An 18,925-nucleotide genomic window follows, 5' to 3' on the forward strand; every position below is an offset into this window, starting at 1 on the left:
TCCAAACCTCTCTTCCTACTTGCTGCTTTCCTATCTTCTGTGGCTAGGAGACCAGGTAACAGCCTGTGTTTTACCTACAGAGTAACTGGGTTCCCAGCGAGGTCATTACGGGCACTCCTGGGAGCAAGTGCATGAGCCTCAGTGCATGGACTTTGGGGTCTTGGTTCGATGGCTTATTTGTCTTTGGGGCTGCTTTCCTGCTCTTTGACTGCATTCTGTGCTCTGTGTGTGCGAGGGAGGCGGCCTCCTGCCCTGCACAGGGCCATGGCTTGGTGGCGCTCATCTTGACTGTGCCCCGACTCCTCGCTGCAGGCTGTGTAGATCAGCCACCCGTTCCCCGCTCACCCGCACTGGTCTCTCCCCGCTCTGTGTGCAGATTTGGCAATGTGGTGGCACCCTGGAGACGCACCCGTGCTCCCACGTTGGCCACGTCTTCCCCAAGCAAGCTCCCTACTCCCGCAGCAAGGCTCTGGCCAACAGTGTGCGCGCAGCTGAAGTGTGGATGGATGGATATAAAGAGCTCTACTACCATCGCAACCCCCACGCCCGCTTGGTGAGTTCCCCGGCCCACCCGCGCTCCATCCGGCCTCATCTCAACAAAAACAGCTCATTCGGCCTCCCCACCGTCGTAGATCTGCATCCAAAAATAGAGAGTAAATTGGGCGCTTGTGATATAAGTATGGGGAGACTTCATTCCTTCAGTTATCACAATACTATACAGTGGATTTTTGTTATTTGCAGCAGTTCTGTGTAGTCGCTGCAAACACTGAATTAGGGAATGCTAAACCATTGCTCCTGGCAGAAATACAGGCCTAGGTTCCCGCGCGCCTCTGCGTGTCCCAGGACAGGGCGCCACTTATCCTGCGTTAGCCTAACTAAGAGGGTCGCTTGGCAAGACAAGAAGGTCGGCTCCAAGACCTCTCTTCCGCCAGCCGCCTGGTGAGAATCTCTTCTGAATCTGGAAGAATGAACTTTGGGAAAATGAACAGAAATCTGAAATTTTATTCAAAGGTTTTTCGTTAACCTTACATTTTGTTAAATATTTAACTTGTCAGGTTTTCATAGTTCAACGTCACAGTGCAGGGACAGTAATACCTCGGCGCTCAGGATCGCTCTGTGGCTGCACGTTTGCCGTGCTAAATAGATGCTTGCTTTACTTAGACAGTCGGGAGGTCTTAATCATTGGCTTTGTCCGTCAAACTAAACTTCCACAAATATTGGTTACTGCCGCCTTTTGCTCTTACCATCGTAGGTGTGTATTTAGACTTTAGTATGTTGAGCACATAAAGTTTTCATCCATGATGACATCCAGAATCCTTGCATGTGTTCGAAAGTGAGCGTCAGGTATCAGCAGTGAATCAGAATGTCAAGGCACACCGTCTGGCTGGTGTGTGATGAGGTGCTCATCAGTGGCACGTGGGTCTGGGGTCCAGCGTGGCCCCAGGATTCGGCTGTCTGATGATGGAGTGAGTGAGCGCCGGTGGAGAGAGGGGCTTTGACAGGAAGAACCGGGACCTGCAGGGCCTCACCATTCCGTTGCTTTCTCAGGAGCCCTTTGGGGATGTGACGGAGAGGAAGCAGCTCCGTGAGAAGCTCCGGTGTAAGGACTTCCGGTGGTTCCTGGAGAACGTGTATCCGGAGCTGCACGTGCCTGAGGACAGGCCTGGCTGCTTCGGGATGGTGAGCGGCGCCCGCTGGGCAGGGGGCTCCTGGCCTCCGGGTCTGATCCACAAAACCCGGGCAAGAAAGGCCCCTTAGTGGGGACCGCCGGCCTCCCCCCTTTGCATCCGCTGTCCCTCCTTCTCCTCAGGAGTGTCTGGGGCTCAGGTCCTGAATGTCAGCACTGGAAGACATCTCAAAGTTGGCGAGTCTGAGCCTCCCATTTTACAGACGAGGAAACCAAGGCTCACTCGGTGTTTCTGAGTCCTGTTTTTTACTAGCAGTTTATGACTTTGCTTCAGCTCTCAGTGGCCAGACCACTTAATAATTCCCAACTCAGGGATCTGCAGAGGCGGTGGTGGGGATAGGAGAGGCCCTGCTGTTATGTCACAAAACCGAAAAGCAGTGTTTCTGGCACGAGGCCAGCTAGAATGTCCGGCGCCCTCGGCCTCTGTCAGGGGCTGCACCATCTTAGGGAGGTCTCCTTTGCTGTGTCAGGTTGATCGGAAGTGCTGGTGTTCCATTCTACAAGTCTCTGATAAAGACAAAGCAGGATATTAATGCATTAAAGTCAATTTTTCATTATGAAAATGTTCGAACATACAGAAACACAGAGAGAATGGTACAATGAACCCTGTCCCCGAGATTCTGGAATTACCAGGATTTTATCCCTCTTGCTTCCCCTCTCCTCTGCTCCACCCTCCCATGTTTTTCTCTTTTCAAGCAAGCCCTGGGCATCATGTCGTTCCACTCCTGTTCGCTTCAGCACGCATCTCAATCAAGTATGCACATCATCCTTTACATCCAGAGACCTTATCACACCTAAGCAGGTGACAGGAACATCCAACCCTGATTCAGATTCCCCCAGCTTTTCAGATTTCTCTTGGGGTAGTTTAGTTGCTGGTTCCACTCGGGATCCGGACAAGGTCCACATGTTGCGTTTGGTGGCTGCATCTTCCCTCCTAAGTCTCTTTAATCTAAGGCAGTCCTCTGCCCATTTATGTTTCCCTTTGCCCTGTCTTTAACTTGTTGCAAAGACAGCATCAGTTGTCTGGCGAGTGCCTCACCCTTGGAGTTATCCTTGTTTCTCTGTGGTGTCTGTTAAACTGTGCCTCTCTCCCCCGTGTTTCTTTAAAATGGAAGTGAGGTCTGGAGGTTTCCCTGGGGTCGGGATCTACCTTTTTGCAAGAACGCTTCATGGGTGTGTGTTCACATGGCGTCGTGGCGGGAGCGCGTAACCTCTGGTCGTCCTGCTTCTAGTGATGAGATTGATCGTGGGCACCTGGACCCCCTGGACCGTCCATTCGCAGGTGCCCGTCAACCTTCCACCTAATGGTTTTCGGAGCCGCTGCTGATCATTGCCTAGGTCCTTTATTTCAAATGGTGTTGCCAAACGATGATTTTTCTAATTCTTTCATTTCTTCCACATTTGTTAGCTGAGATTCTTCTGTAAAGAACATTCTCTTGTTAACTAGGACAATTTGGTATCCATGAAATCTAGTGTTCGTTGGAGACAGGCATAGCAAATTCCCAAGTCCTTCTCTTTGTCTATTTTCAGGCTACGAGTTGGAACTTTCCTTTCCTCCACTTGTATCCAATGGGTTGGTTTTTTATTTATTGGCCCCTTTGCCTTTTGGCTTTTCTTTTCATAAGTATCATTGGAAATCAGTGGGTTTTTATATGGCCTCTGTGCTTCAGTCAATTTATTCTGTTTTGTTTTTTACTGTTCAAACTGTCCCGTCTTTGACTAGTGGGAGTCTGTCTCTTTTAGCTTCCGTGCTCTTGACCCTGTTGGAGGGGCTGTGATAGCCTCCTTGGTTCTGGCCGTGCTCATCTCACACTTCCTGCCATCTTCCCTGATCCTTTTTGTGGGGAGCAGACTGAGAGTCCGCAGTCTGGATGCCAGTGGTGGCCTTTGTTTCTAGACCACGCTGTCCAAGAGGAGAAAATGCTAGCCACTTATGTAATTTTAAATTTTTTAGTAGCCATATTAAAAAAACAAGTGAAGTTAATAATGTATTTTATTTAACCCGATATATCCCAGATATTATCATTTCCACAGATAGTTGATATAAAAATTAATTTATTGAGATGTTTTACATTGTTTTTTTTCATACTGAGTCTTGAAAGCTGGTGTGTATTTTACCCTTATGGCACATCTCAATTTGGACTCGTCACATTTCAGGGGCCCCTTGGGACCACGTGGGACAGCGCAGCTCTACGCTCTTTCAGTAGACAGAGAAAGGAAATCCGTATTTTTGAGAAACAAAACATGAGCTCATTTTGCTATCTCAAATTCAAATGTAATCTTACAGAATTTTTTTCTTCTTTGATATTATATTTCTTTTTTCTTACACTGAAAATCTTGGTTTCTAAAAATATTAACATAATTACTTATTTTCTTTATCTTAAAATATATTTATAATAGTGCCAAAATAATAATGCAGTCTTACCACTGACAGTGTGCTGCCGAACGAGGTGTACGATTCTTTGCAGCCCCGTGTATCTGTCTATACTTCTCTGAGTAAGTGCCGTCAAACACGCTCATTTAAAATCATTCTTTTCTCCATGTCTGTCACCAGCTTGATATAGTTAGCTAATTCATCTCAGTTTTCATCTTTAGGGGTTTCTCTTTTCTTTTTAGTGTTTCTTCAGTTTCTTTGGGGGACCTTTCTGAACGTAGGGACCTCATCTGGGGTTAAGGTCCCTTGGTGGTCAAGAGCGGGACCCACTTGGCTGGATGACAGTTGAGTCCTTCTGAATCTAAGATGCTCCGATTATTCTAAACATCTCCTGTTCCCAGGCTCCTTCATAAAGCACAGGGACCTCAAGAACCTGAGGTCTGTGCTTTATGAGCTGGGGCAGTGTGGAGTCCTTCTTTCTATATGGAACCAGGCTGGTCATGGGTGGACAAGGGCCAGGGCGGACCGGGCTTCAGGAGGAGGTACGGAGGGTTCTTTGAACTCTCCAGAAGGGATCTGGAAAGTGCTAGAGTCTTTCCCTGGAGGATTCTGGAAGGGAGGACGGAGCAAGGAGCCTCCCATGGTTTTTTGTTCTTAGAATGATTAAAGGGCTTTCGATCCAAAAGGTACCTTAGAGATGACATTAGATTAGAGAATGTTGAGTAATAGAAAGAACACAGGACTTGGAGCCTCAGGTCCTGGCTTCAAGACACAGGTGTCTGCATCCTTGTTGTATGAACTTGGACAAGTCGTTGGCTCTGTGTTATGCCATTCCTGTAGTCTAGAATGGTGGACTTATGACCTGGGGAATGACAAGTCTCTTGATTGGGGTGTCCTTTCCAGATGCATAAGAGCAGAAGCTCCATGGTACATATGCAAAATGACAACCCAGCTGTGTTTGGACTAGTGCAGCAATAAGGCTGCACTAATGAGAAATGAAGAGGTATGAGCTTTCAGGACATAAAGAGTTAATCTCTCTGCTCCTCAGGTTTATCATCTTAAAATGGGGGTTGTGCTTCCTGCCTACAGTATAGAATGGAAAAGCAGTTTTAAAACTAGAAATGTAAGGGGCTCTTACAATTCAGTCCATTTCTTGAAGCAGGCACTCCTCTCCATTTAACCTCCCTCAGAGCCTTGGCTGGAATCTGTTGTTGTGTATAAATCTGGACCAAAATGCCACCTTTATGTTTTATTTAGCTCCAGAACAAAGGACTAAAAGATTACTGCTTTGACTATAACCCTCCCAACGAAAACCAGATCACGGGACACCAGGTCACTCTGTACCTCTGCCACGGGATGGGGCAGAACCAGGTAGGTGCTGCTTCTCTGCATCTCAATGTTCTCACTGGGGGACGGCGGACGAGGAGAGGCCCAGTGCTCAAGGGGACGTTGGCCTGGGACTCTAAAGAGGGGACTGTGGAGAAATCTGTGTTTTTTAAAAAAATTAGGGGCCGGCCTGGTGGTGCAGGGGTTAAGTGTGCACATTCCACTTCAGCAGCCCGGGGTTTGCCGGTTCGGATTCCGGGTGCGGACATGGCACCCCTTGGCACACCATGCTGTGGTAGGCGTCCCACATATAAAGTGGAGGAAGATGGGCACGGATGTTAGCTCAGGGCCAGTCTTCCTCAGCAAAAAGACGAGGATTGGCAGCAGTTAGCTCAGGGCTAAGCTTCCTCAAACAAAAAAAATTTAAATATTTGATTTTTTTGCTATGAAGGCAATGTGTGCTCATCACAGAACAGTTGGAAATACAAAAAGTAGATGCAGGTGGTGAATGACTAGACCCGGAACGGCCGTTCTGATTGAGTGTCGTTTACTTCCCATCTTTTACGCACAGCCTTTGGATCGTGTGTTTTAAATAGTTATCATAATATCTGTGCTTTATAGTCCGTTCTTTCCATTTACTTCACCGTCCTTTTCTTGCGTTATTAGTTGTCCTTTGATAGTTTTGTCCTAGTGGCCTCGATATTCCTCTGTGTGGCTATGTGACTGTTCAGTTAACTCATTTCCCTGCCTCTCTGTTGTTGCGGTTATAAATAACCCTGCCACTAGCATCTTTGGTCAGAAAAAAAGAAAGAAAAAAACGACAGGTGTGCGTTTCAACGACTTCCTTAGAATTAGCTCTTAAATGGAGTCGCGGGTTCTGATGCGCAGTGCCACCCTGCAATGCGGGTTGAAGGCAGTTGCGTCAGCTGGCGGCCCCGGGTGGATCTGTCTGCGTTAGGAGCTGTGTTTCAGGCTTCACAGAGGAGCAGCTTCTGGAGGCTGTGAGGACCAGCGCAGGACCCCGGCCCAGAGAAGCAGGTGGACCCGCTGGGGTGGGGCCAGTGGAGGCCGCAGGAGATGAGTGAAACAGGCGTCTGAACCTCCAAAGCCTTGTGGTCCTGAGAGGTGTCAGACCCCTAGAAATGAACGGGTAGGCATTCAAGTTTTCTTCCAACCAGGAGACACCTCAGTTCCATTTGAGTATTAAACCCCTTTATGGTCAACAGTAAACTTTCGTAATTCCGACCCCTAAAACCTTAAATTATTCAAGTGTTTCAATACTTTTTAGAACAGTGCTTCTCAAAGCTGGTCCCCGACTGCTACTGTCAGCATCACCTGAGAGCTTTGAAATGCAAATTCTCAGACCCCCCATCCTTCCTGAGCCCCAGTCTCTTGTTTAACCAGCTTTCTGTGAGATTCATTTGAGAAGTGCTACTCCATGTATCTTAAGAACAGCCACCGGTGTCAGAATCTCCTGGAAGAAAGGTGACAGGTGGCTGAGTGTCTTTTTAAAAATGTAGAAAATGTAGCTTTCTAGGCCCCACCTCAGGTGGAAGGAATCCTTATTCTCTCTGTGGGAGTGCAGCCTGCAATGTTCCCTCTCTGGAAGTGTGGCCTGGAATGGGTGTGGCCTAGGCACACTAGAGTAAGAGAACCGTTGCTCTGGAAGAACCAGCCTTCCCACTGCAGTCTTGTTGTCTGCTTGTGCACAGTGCTTTACAGTTTCCAAGGCGCTGATGTGTCCAGTATATTCGGGGGGAGGAGGAGGAAAGGACTAAGAAAAGAAGAGGATGTGGCTGGTCAAGGTCGCGGGGAGCCCCCAGGTGCTGGCACTGGGACTGGTCCATTTTCTTTCCCGCCATTCTGCACCAGCAGCTCGGGGTTAGACACAGCGGGTGCGGGGTGACTGGGCACCAGCCCCACACCCTCACATCTAACAAGCATGACCAGCACGAGAAAGGGCCCCTGCGTTCGCACTTGCTAAGCACTGCACCAGAGGTGCCCCGAGTGCTGGGGGACAGATCAGACAGGCTGGGGTCACTGGCTGAGGCGAGCATGAGGGATGGCAGATCCTCATCTCGCCACTGCCCGGCTTTGCACCTCAGAGGGTAACAGATGCCCGCGGGCTGTTCCCTTTTTAGTTTTTCGAGTACACGTCCCGGAATGAAATCCGCTATAACACCCGCCAGCCGGAGGGGTGCGTGGCTGTGGACGCGGGAACGGATATCCTCACCATGCATCTCTGCAAGGAAGTGGCCCCGGAGAATCAGAAGTTCATCCTGCAGGACGTAAGTGCGCTGTCCCTGCCTGCCCAGCTGTTGTTTGCGGGCTGCAGGGGGCGGTGTGGTCCTGGCGCGTCCCAGGGGCACGGCCGCCTGCAGGAGACCAGGAGCCTCACGGTGCCCCCGGTGGGGCGGTCCAGTCGACTCCCTTTCAGTGTTCCCATCCCCCTGACCCCTTGAGCTGCTCAGGCTGTAATAGGAAGAGGAGCTGTCTCAGACGCATTCGGAGATGAAATGGTGTTTAAACCAGTGGAACAGCCAGCGTGGAAGGACGTGAGGTTAGGCGCAGGTCCAAGTCGCTCCACTTGTCTCTGCCTCATTTTTTCCAACTCTAAAATGGGGACTGCAGCAGCCTTGTCCACCTCCCGTGAGGATTAGATGTGTGGCCAGAAATATTCTTTGGAAACTGTCAGGCATCAAGAGATTAGTTGTTACCTGTGGTATAATAAGCAAGAAAACCTCTCTCTGATGGAGGCGGCTCCCATCAGAAGAGTCGTCCTGGGTTGACCCTGGGTGTGACTTCAGCCTGAGGGGCCCCACCACGTTTGCAGTACGCCCATGGCGGGACTCATAAATCAGTCATATCCTTTGACTCACTAAAAGGCACTTGAGGGAATAAATCCAGAGAGAGTAATGCAAAAGAAAAAATTAGTTCTCTTTTCTCTCCGTGGGAAGCTGTCATCCCCAGCCTGGCCCCAGGGATGGAAAGATTCGTCTATACTGCCTATAAGTCTGACTAGAAGCTGGAGTACGTCTTCCTGTAGAAAATGTTACGATTAGCAATGAAATTTGCGGCTCCCTGGAAAAGCCAGGCCCCCAGTGCTGTGCAACAGGAGGGACATCCTGTGTGAAGCCTGGAGCCTGTGGTCCTCTGAAGGGCCCTCCCCTTCCCTCGTTCTCCAGCTGGAAGCTGTTGTAAGCCCTCAAGGAATGGGAATGCAAGATGGAAACCGTAAAATTGGTTTGAAATGTCATTAAAATTTTTTTATCTTCAGTTTCAGTGACCATTTAAGGAAAAGTAAGAATCTTTAGAAGATGGGAGGAGGGGCACTTTAATTGTTACCTTTCACTTACTCTAAAGGCAACTCGAGAGCACTTTTAATGTTTTCAGAGTTGGTATTAGTGAGATTCTTCGGCATCTTAAGTCTTTTTCCGAGGTTTCTCTTTTGCTGGAACAGGTACGTTCTGCCTGCGTGCTGCTCAGCCACGATTAAGCTCCTGGGGCGCCCGGCTCACAGGCGAGAGAGATGAAGCAAACTCCAGGGCTGGGGCAGACTTGCTGAGTTAACTCAGCGACAGTGGGGATCCTCTGCTGGGGTTCGGCCAATGGCGCGGTTCCTGGAACCCGCTTCCTCTCGGATGGCTTGCCCCCTCACCCAGCTGCTCTGGCTGAGCGGGGGCTAAAGCCAGGTTTCCTGACGCTCCGTGTTAATATATAAGAGAAAGACATCTCCAGGCATGGAATTAGTTGACCTAAGAGAAGTGAAAGAGATTAATAAAAGACCTTTGATCCTGATTTCCCTGAAGGAAAGGAACAGAGGTAGAGAGGAGACGCAGGGTAACAGATCCCCAGAGCAGCCAGCAGGGGGCACCATCAGCCCTGGCGGTGGAGTAGGGGATTCCACAGAGAAGCCCCGGGAGAGGCAAGCACGACGCGTGTCTGTACACGCCCGGCCCTCTGTGCACGGACAGACCTGAGTTGCCTTCGCACATGCAGACACTTACCCCTCAGTAAATATTCCTGAGATGAGCAAAATAACCCTGAGCTCTTAGGGACACATTTTAAGGAAAAAGTTACCTTCTGAGGATTGCTTGTAATTCTCGTGCACATCCTGTGTCTGCTGTCTTTCGTAGGATGGTTCTTTATTTCACGTACAGTCCAAGAAGTGTGTGCAGGCCGAAAGGAAGGCCTCGGGCGACAGTTTTGTCCCCCTCTTGAGAGACTGCACTGACTCGGACCATCAGAGGTGGTTCTTCAAGGAACGCATGTCGTGAAGTGTCGCCGCCCCAAGGAAGCCATGAGGGAGATTGGGGCCTGGGGACCCAGCCGAGTACGGTGACAGTGCCTCCAGAACCTGGCTGCTCTTCTTTGATAAGGAAATTGTTCTGCAGTTTGTGAAAGTGATGTTGGATTTAATGAGACTGTGAATAAGCTTTGTACTGATTTTGAAACTTTAAAATTGTTCCCAAACACCCTGTTTTCAAAGGGCAATCATAAAATGTTAACTCTTGGTTTTCAAAGACTTAAAAACCTTTAAATATTTTTCTATCAAGGTGTATACTGTCGTGCCTTTTTATTCTCCCTAGCAAGAAGGTAAATATTTTATTTTGGTATTTGCAAGAATTCCCAGGTAGGAAGATGTGTGCACGTGTGGAAATCAGACTCATCTAAGGTCCTTTGCATAAACTGATCATACGTCAAACACTGGGTTAGAATCTTCTCGGTGTAGACAGATGGACGCTAGGAACATTGTACTGATTCCTTTGAGCCGTTGAGATACTCTCGGTTCATTTAGTTAGGAATGCTTTTTGCTTATGTGTTGCTGCCATAGTCAAAACTCCAGTTCATGTTGATGTTAGCCAAAGAGGACTGACCGAAGCTGAAATCTCCAGAGAACAGCGTGACTTAGTGAGTTAAAACAACCTCCCCCACACGGGGCGTTTCCGCAACGCCCAGCTGTGGCGCGGCTCGCTGCCTGCAGCAATTACCAGAATGACTTTGAAACATGTTTGTATCATTTTTAATTTTTATCGCACATTAGTGTCAGGGAGAAATTTAACGTTCTGTAGGAAATCCAGCTTTCAAATTTGTTCATTAATAATATTTGGTCCTTTAAATCAATGTGACATGCTGTGCTGCGGCCGCTGGAGTCTCTCTCAAGTCACTCTGATTTGTGAGCGATCCCAGGTCCACTTCTGAGGTCTTGTCAACTTGGCGAAGTCGATAAGAACGATTTTTTAAAATGTGAGAACATTGCAGATCTTTGTTTTGCAATTATCAGATATGAGAGATGAAGACACACGTGCAATTAAAAAATATCAACTCAGGTTCTATTTGCACACATTCCCCTCTCTGAGGGATCCAGTTTAACAGTGACCCAGAAAACACTTGCCTGTGCCTGGCTTGGGCCAATCTGATGTATCTTAACCACTTTGAACTTCAGTTTCTTCATCTGTAAAATGGGAATAATGAAGCCAAGGTCACGGGGTCGTTGTTAGGATTAAATAACGTAGAGCAGGTGAGGGCTTAGCTTGGGTCCTGGCATATGTATGGGTTCATTAAATTGCTATTTTCATAAATGCACTTTATAAAATGTGAAACAATAAATATCAATGGGTGTTTATTCAAAAATAAATACTAAATAATTTAGCTCTTTTCTCCTTATGGGGTTCAGCGGCTCCTCGGCAGGCAGGAATACAGTAGGACCCCTTCCAGCCCGGCTCAGTTCTCGAGAATGAGACGCACAGTGGGGCCAGGCCTCCCCCCATCGTGGTGACTGGTAAAGCGGGCGGGTCCCCCTGTGGTGGAGGTGAGTCCTGCGCTGCCCCCTCCTCCCACCCTCTCTGCCGTGTCCCTGAGCTTGTGAAGGGGTCAGCCCCTCCCGGGGGGCGGGAAGAGTCCAGGCAGACGGAAAATTAATGCCCAGCAGATCCAGACGAGTGCAGGGGGGCTGCGTGCTCCCTGGGCGCTGCCGCTGATGAGCTTTGCTTGGGAAGTCGCCTCCCTTAGTCCTGCCATCAGCTTACATGTGGTAATTTTTAGGGTGGGAAGACTAATGAAAGTAAAAATAATATTTTTCAGGGCGTCAAGGGAAATATTTTTACAGACTGGGAGGCAATTTACAGTATTTTGAAGACTGTTTCCCTTCCTGATGGGTGAGGAGTCAGCCTGGGCAAGTCCCCTGCAACTCGGTGGAAGGCGTGAGTGGCCTCGGGTCCTGGCAGGTGGGGTCAGGCGTCCTGGGGCTACCCGACTGTGGCCCGGCTGCGGCAGGCCCTTCCACCTTCCGGGACTCATTTCCTCATCGGCATAAGGGGGATGAGACTGTCCTCTGTTGATCTCTTGCCTATACTTTTATAGAGTTGCCTTCGGGATTACAGTATGCTTCCTGAACAGAACATAGTCTTCTTCAGCTTAGCACTGAGTTAATTCCAGTAAAGTTTAGCAAATTGTCACCAGTATGGCTCCATTTCCCACCCCCTCCTCTGTGCTATTATGAACATAGATATTATATCTGTGTTATAAACTCAGCAATAGAATACTAGGATTATTGCTTCAAACAGAGAAGAAAAGGAAAAATATATATATATGTACATATACATAGATACCCATATGCATTCTCTTGCATTTATACACGTACGTACCATTTCCATGCTCTTCATTACCTCCAATGACTCTGAGTAACCCTCTGGGGTCATTTTCAGTATAAGGACTTTCTTTAGTATTTTATCTAGAATAGGTCTGTTAGCAAGGAATTCTCTCAGTTTTTGTTTATTTGGGAATGTTTGTATTCTGCCTTCAATTGTCTGGAGGGTAGTTTAGCTGGATACAGAATCCTATTTGACAGATTTCTTTTCTATCGATGCTGTGAATTGGGGGTTGCGCCACCTTCATGTCACTGCTGTTTTGAAGAGAGGTCACCCATTAACCACATTGTCCCCTGTGTGTGAGGAGTCCTTTTTCTCTTGCTGCTTTTAGGATTCTCTCTGTCTCTGTCTTTCAGACGTGTCTGAGTGTGGTCTGCATTTATCGTACTTGGGAGCTTTTTGGAATGTCATTTAATGTTTTTAAAATCAATTTGGGAAGGTTTTAGCCATTATTTCTTTAAATATTTTTTCTACCCCTTTCTCTGTTCTTCAAATTGGATAAGTGCTTTAAGTTCAGTGTTTTTTTCTGCCATCTCAAACCTGCTATTGAAATTATTTAGTCATTTTTATTTCAGTGACTGTACTTTTCAACTCTGAACATCCATTTGGTTCTCTTTTGTAGTGTGTCTCTCTCTTGAACTTCCCCATGTATTGACTCACTGTTAGCACGTTTTCCTTAGTTCTCTGAATATAACATCCTTGCATTCTTTGGATATATTTGTAATAGCTGCTTTGAAGCCTTTGTAACTTAGCAGCTTAAAACACTGAATATGCATCCTCCAGTTTCTGTAGGTCAGAAGCTCAGGCATGGCTTGGCTGAGTTCTCTGCTCGGGGTCTCCAAGGCTGCAATCAGGATGCCGCCACCGCTGTGGTCTCCTCTGAGATGCAGGGTCCTTGTCCAAGCTCACCAGTTGTTGGCTGAATTCAGTTCTTTGGGGCCGTAGAACCGAGGACCTCAGCTCTAAAAGGCCACTCACTCCCCAGCCATGTGGCCCTCTCCAAACATGACAGTGACGCTGCTTCTTGAAGGCCAGTAGGAGAGCATCCATTGTTGATTCTTTCTGTTTTAAGGGCTCACTTGATTAGGTCAGCTCCAAGCAGGATAATCTCCCTTCTGTTAGCTTGAAAGTCAACTGATGAGGGACCTTAATTATATCCGCAAAATTCCTGCACTGGATTGATAGCCCATCATACTCATAGGTCCCGGCCACACTGGTCGGGGAGGGGTTACTCAGGGCACGAACACCAGGAGATAGGAATCTTGGGGGCATCTTAGAATTCTGTCTACCACAGCCTGCCCTCAGGCCTCCAGCAATTCGCATCCCTTCCACGTGCAAAATACATTCCCTCCCTCCCAAGACATGCATGAGTTCAAAGTCCAAAATTTCATTGTCTAAATCTAAATCTCATCTGCTGAAAGTCCAGAATCTAAGTCAGGTCCAGGTGTAGGTGAGGTTCCTCTCCATCTGTGGACTTGTGAAACCAAAGAGACCTGTGATCTGCCCGACACTCCCAACAACACACAGTGGTGGGCTGACAGAGGATAACGGTCAAAGACTCCAGCTCAAAAAAAAGAGGAAAATGAAGAGCCTAAGGAATCATGGGTCCATAATGGCTTTGAAACCCAGCTGGGCAAATGTCTGGCTCTTCTTGATTTGGTTTCAGGACCTGGGGATAATCCTCAGGAACGCTTGGCTCTGTCTTCTGGGCACTTGGTCCCACCCTCCTGGCGTCCCTCCTTTTCTATGAAAGGCGACACGTTTCCAGCTGAGTAGTTTTATCAGCCTGCTTCCTGCGGGTAGAACTTTGGGTGTCCAACAGCCTGGTTTCGTTTTGTACTTTTTCTGTCCCTTTTAGTCCAGGCCAGCCATGTTTGCTGAAGTGATTTTCTCGAGAACTTTGTGGGTCTCGCATGGACTCACAGCTGTTCACTCCACTAGAGAGAGACCACATCCACAGGTCTTTTCAAACCCGTCCCTTTGCTTGGTTGGCCTCCTGTGAAGATGGCTGAGGGATAATGACCTGAAGCTTCCTAGATGCCCCTGGTTCCGTTGAGAAGATCTGTGAGGTGCACATACCCTTAGTCTCTTGAAAGGGCCCTTTGTGTCATGGAGTGTTCCGACCTTTTGATATTTCTGAGGTTTTAACGAAAGGTTGTACAGTCACACGCTCAGCCTTTTCTCTGTGCTCAGGTTCAGCTGCTGTTTCTGAGTTTAGCACCTTTTGCCATCTGGAGAGGCTAAGAATTTTCTAAATAATTCAGTCCTACTTAACTTTCATGTAACAGTTTTCCCTCTATTTGTCTCTCTCCTCTTGAATTCCACCATAAGCAGCAAGGAGAAACGAGGCAGCGTCTTCAGCACTCCTTGGAGATCTTCGCTGTATAATTGAGTTCATCCGGTATAAACTGTCACTGCAGGGGACGATTTTGCTAAGCTTTCTGCCACTGTAACAAGGATCTCCTTTCCTCAGTTTCCAATAATGTGTTCCTTGCTTCCTTCTAAGCCTTCGCCAGCAGCATCCTCCACATCCGTATTTCTGCTGACAGTCTGTTCAAGGAAATTTGGGCTTCTCTGTCATATTCGGCCTCATTCCTCCAACTTGCTCCCGCTGCCCAATCCTACAGCTGCTCCCACATTTCAGATGTTTGTTACAGCAGCATCTCTTCCAGGTAACACAGTCTGTGTTAGTTTTCTATTGCTGTGTAACAAATTGTGACAAACAGTGCTCCTTTCTTATCCCACAGTTCCTGTAGGCCATAAGTCTGGGCATGGCTTAGCTGGTATCTCTGCTCTGGGTTTCACAGGTGGAAGTCAAGGTGTTGGCCAAGGCTGCTGTCTCATCTGTGGCTTAGGGTCTTCCAACCCTGCTGTTTGTTGGCAGAATTCAGATCCTAGTGGTTGAGATATAGGATGAGATGCTCAACTCCTGGGGGTTACTTGGTGAGAGATTCTCCTGCTGGCTTTGAAGAAGTCAGCTGCTGTGGTGTAAAGGGGCCACGTGGCTGGGACCTGAGGGTGGGCTCTGGGAGCTCAGACTGGCCGAGTTCATGTTGAATTTCTGGAAACAAAGACTCACCAGTGTCACTATGACATCAACAACAATAGACGGTACAGGTGCCTTTGAAACTGAGGTTCAGAGATGTCCAGCCCTGTCATCAGATTCCTGCTTACCATCCGAGAAGGTACCTTCTGAAAACTCATAAAAATTCCCAGGAAACTGAACCTTCATTGCATGGAGAACTCCTTAAATGTCACTTGGGAGGGATTTGTCTTATTTATATGGCTCAATTCTGGATTCCTCTCTGGGTTGAGTGTGTGCGAAGTTTCCTGCCCTAACAAGCTTCCTTTCCTCCCCCTGTCACTGCTGTGCTTTGCACACTTTCCCGTGTTTGGAATCCCCTGGCATCTTGTTGAAAGGCAGATTCTGCTTCAGCAGGTCTGGGATGGGGCCTGAGACTCTGCCTGTGTCAGAAGCTCCCCATGGTGCCTGACACAGCCGGTCTGTGGGCCACATTTTGAGTAGCAAGATGTTCAAGTAAGAATCAGAGGGAGATGGGGCTGGCCCCGTGGCCGAGTGGTTAAGTTCGCGTGCTCCGCTGCAGGCGGTCCAGTGTTTCGTTGGTTCGAATCCTGGGCGCGGACATGGCACTGCTCATCAAACCGCGCTGAGGCAGCGTCCCACATGCCACAACTAGAAGGACCCACAATGAAGAATATACAACTATGTACCAGGGGGCTTTGGGGAGAAAAAGGAAAAAAATAAAATCTTTAAAAAAAAAAAAAAAAGAATCAGAGGGAGAGAAGAAAGCTCCTGGGGGGGCAGGTCACCAGCGTCTTAGTCTCACACACACACCAGATGGTGGTGTCAGCTCAGGAAATATGACAATGCTTTAGTTAAGCCCGAGTCTCTTGGTCTGAAAATTCCTTCAGATCGTGGGTCCACCAGATGCAACCTGGAAGGCACCCAGAGATCATCCTGTGCCCAGTGCAGCTGACGGAGGGACTGAGGTCAGAGAGGGAAAGGGTCTGCCCAAGATCACACAGTGAGCTGGAGCGGCATTTTCTTTGTCAGTACTTATCATTCCGTTTAGTAGTCAGTGTTCTAAGTTTGGCCTGGGTGTGTTGCTTTTCTTAAAGTGTTAAATTGGTACACTTTCTTGTTGTATCTTCAAAAATTGACTTGGCTCTATTATATTAAATTATAAAATAAAATAGTTACCTACCCGGATGCAAAGTTCTAAAGACTTTGCCATATGGTTTCTTGTATCATGGCCAGTGTTTGTTTAACAAGTTGGGGTGGAAATCCTGGCCCCTTACGGTCTCCTGGTGTTTGAGGTTTAATGCACTATGCACCGAGTTTCTCAAACTTATAAGCAACTGGAGAGTTCTGTTTTCAAGGGTTTTGTTTTGTTTGATCCTAAAAGGGCAGCTGGGTGAGGACCACTGTCTCCTGTTTGCAGCTGCTCCTAATGCGGATCCTGATCGTGCCGTGAGGTGGGGCTGTCCTGAGCATCTCATATAAATAAGCTACTTTCAGTCTCAGGATACCCAGTGAGGTAGGTGTTAATTCTCCTCCCCCCACCTCCACTCCACCACCCCCTTAACAAGTGAGAATACTGAGGCTCAGAGAGGGTAGGGAACTTGGCTCAGGCCACACAGCTAATCAGTGGCAGCGCTGGAACTTGGACCCAGACAGTCTTACTCCACAGCTCAGCTGTAACTGCTCCATCCCTCTGCCTGCTGGAGGGGAGGGGAGGGGCGGCGACTCGCCCCAGTCTCGTAGCTCGTAGCTGGGCACACTGACCTCAACCCCTCCCCTCACTCTTAGTTCAGTTACACCACACTGCCGGTCATGGCGTGAGAGCTAACGCCAGTCTGTCCTGCTTGGAGAGCACAGGAGGTCACAGTGGAGTCGCCTCTCTGGGCAAGCGCATTTCCTCCAGAAGCGCCGAGTCAGGAAACAGAACCAGGGCCAGGGCTCCGAGGGCAGAGCCGCTTGGGGTCGGGCCTGCTCCTCCACATGCAGTTGTCCAGGTAGAGTTCCGTTTTGCCCACACCCACACCCTGCCCTCTTTCTCTTTAAAAAGGGGCAAGAATGGGAGGCAGGATTCCGGAGGCGTTCCCTCAGTTTCCCCTTTGAGATTCTTGCTGCGAAGCCAGGGAGGCCCACAGTCCACGGCCAAATCAGCTGCCATTGCTCCGTCCATTGCTCATCTGTCTGCAGAGAGCTTCAGACCGTGGGAAGGAGAGTCCTGTCCCATCTGCCGTGTCATGATTCCTCTTGAATCATCTCAAACCTTCTTTTAGAAAGCAAGGGTCAGTGGAACTGATTGCTCATCAGAACACTATTTCTGTATTGTAGAAAGAAGTTTCCAGATGGGTGTGTCTGTTGGACAGCTCTGGTTACGAACTCAAGAGTGATTGCGAAGCACCGCTGGGCTCTAGTTGCCAACTGTTATAAAAGGAAGCAAATTACTGGGTTATAGGATTTGAAGGGACTTCAGAAGTCATGTGTTCAACTCCTTCCTCATGAGGAGTCCCTTCTCACCCCCCAGCACGGTCAGCCGACCCCAGCCTGTCCGCTGCCAGTGGGGGCGCGCCTGCCTCTCCAGGACAGCCCGCTCTGGCCTTGGACGGCTCCATAGGAAGCTGGACTCTCACTGCAGCTTCCCTTCCTGCCCCGGACCCCCTCGGAGACCACCCAGGGTGTGTGCTCTCTGCCCCTCAGAGATTCGAGGACAGAGGGTGTGTGTCTGCGTCTTCTCTGCTCCAGGCTGGCCGGACCCCATTCACGCCCTCTGCCCTGGCTGTGGTTTTCAGTGGAGTTCGGGGAGGGTGAGGACAGGCGTTTGCTTGAAGCCTGCCCGTTCACCTCGTTCTCCATCCCTGCAGAGAGATATAGGCTGGCGTAGGTGCACCAGACCTCCGAGGGCAATGAGGCGACGGTGGTGGGCTGTGCGGTGGGGAGGGCTGTGTGTGTGTGTGTGTGTGTGTGTGACAGCAAGAGCCAGGGAACTGGTGTAAGAGAACATTTCCCGCCGCAGGGAGTCAGTAGTCAGGGTCTAAAACTGAAAAGTCATGAGAAAGCACGGCTAATACGTAATGAAGTACAGAGGCAGATACTGGAAGAAATAGCTGGAAATGTTGAGTAGACGCTCTCTTGGGAGCCAGATCTGGGTGAGGGTGGGGTGAGGTTGGGTGGGACAGGCGGCTACTGATTTTATTATAAACCCTGAGTACTGTTAGGCTTTTTAAGCTAAGTGCATGTACTTAAGCTAAGTACATTTGGTAAAAATTATCTTGAAATAGCCTCCCCAAGGAAGTCTGAGTCCAAACTCTAGTCAGTAGGAGCACACTTAGGGCCTCGGGTTCGCCTCTATTTGGCAGAATCGATTTAAAGGAGGTCAGGATTTGTAGAAGGACAGACCTGGGTATAAGTTCTGTTTGGTCACTTGCCAACTATGTGGCTGTGGGCAAGTTACCTCCCCGCTCGGAGCCACAGTTCCTCGTGTGTGAGAGGCAGTGCTGGTACCTAACTCTGAGGCGGTGGTGAGGGATAAACGGGATGCAGTGGGGCACAGAGCACCCCGCAGAATCGGTGTTCAGAGACTGTTTACCAACCAAAGGTTCGGAGTGGCTCCGTCCCAAGAGATCCTAGGACGGGAGCAGCCATCAGAAGCGAGGAGTCTCTGGGTCGGGCGGAGCGGTGGCCGGTCACAGAAGTCCTGCATTCAGAGAAGTGCTGTTTGCTGCCCGGGGCAGAACAGACAGCAGAGAGGTGCCCGGAGCCTCCTCCGTCCTTCCCTCTCCGCCTGCGGGAGACGGACTTTTCAGCTCTCCCTCTGGGAGAACTTTGAACCCAAGAGCCGCAGGGGGCTTGGGGTC

General features: G+C 49.0%; 1 protein-coding gene across 1 annotated transcript in view; it reads left to right on the forward strand.

The window, feature by feature from the left end:
* GALNT12 (polypeptide N-acetylgalactosaminyltransferase 12) overlaps positions 1 to 9,942 on the forward strand; it is a gene marked incomplete at its 5' end in the record, with an annotated part of 35,310 nt that extends 25,368 nt beyond the window's left edge. The window contains 5 exons of the mRNA XM_046673036.1: positions 377 to 553; positions 1,549 to 1,680; positions 5,319 to 5,432; positions 7,529 to 7,675; positions 9,524 to 9,942. Of these exons, the coding sequence (XP_046528992.1) occupies positions 377 to 553; positions 1,549 to 1,680; positions 5,319 to 5,432; positions 7,529 to 7,675; positions 9,524 to 9,664 (711 nt within the window). The remainder of the gene's footprint in view (positions 1 to 376; positions 554 to 1,548; positions 1,681 to 5,318; positions 5,433 to 7,528; positions 7,676 to 9,523) is intronic.
* Between the last annotated feature and the right edge of the window lie 8,983 nt (positions 9,943 to 18,925).

This window comes from Equus quagga, chromosome 1 (genome assembly GCF_021613505.1).
Source record: "Equus quagga isolate Etosha38 chromosome 1, UCLA_HA_Equagga_1.0, whole genome shotgun sequence".
NCBI lineage: Eukaryota > Metazoa > Chordata > Mammalia > Perissodactyla > Equidae > Equus > Equus quagga.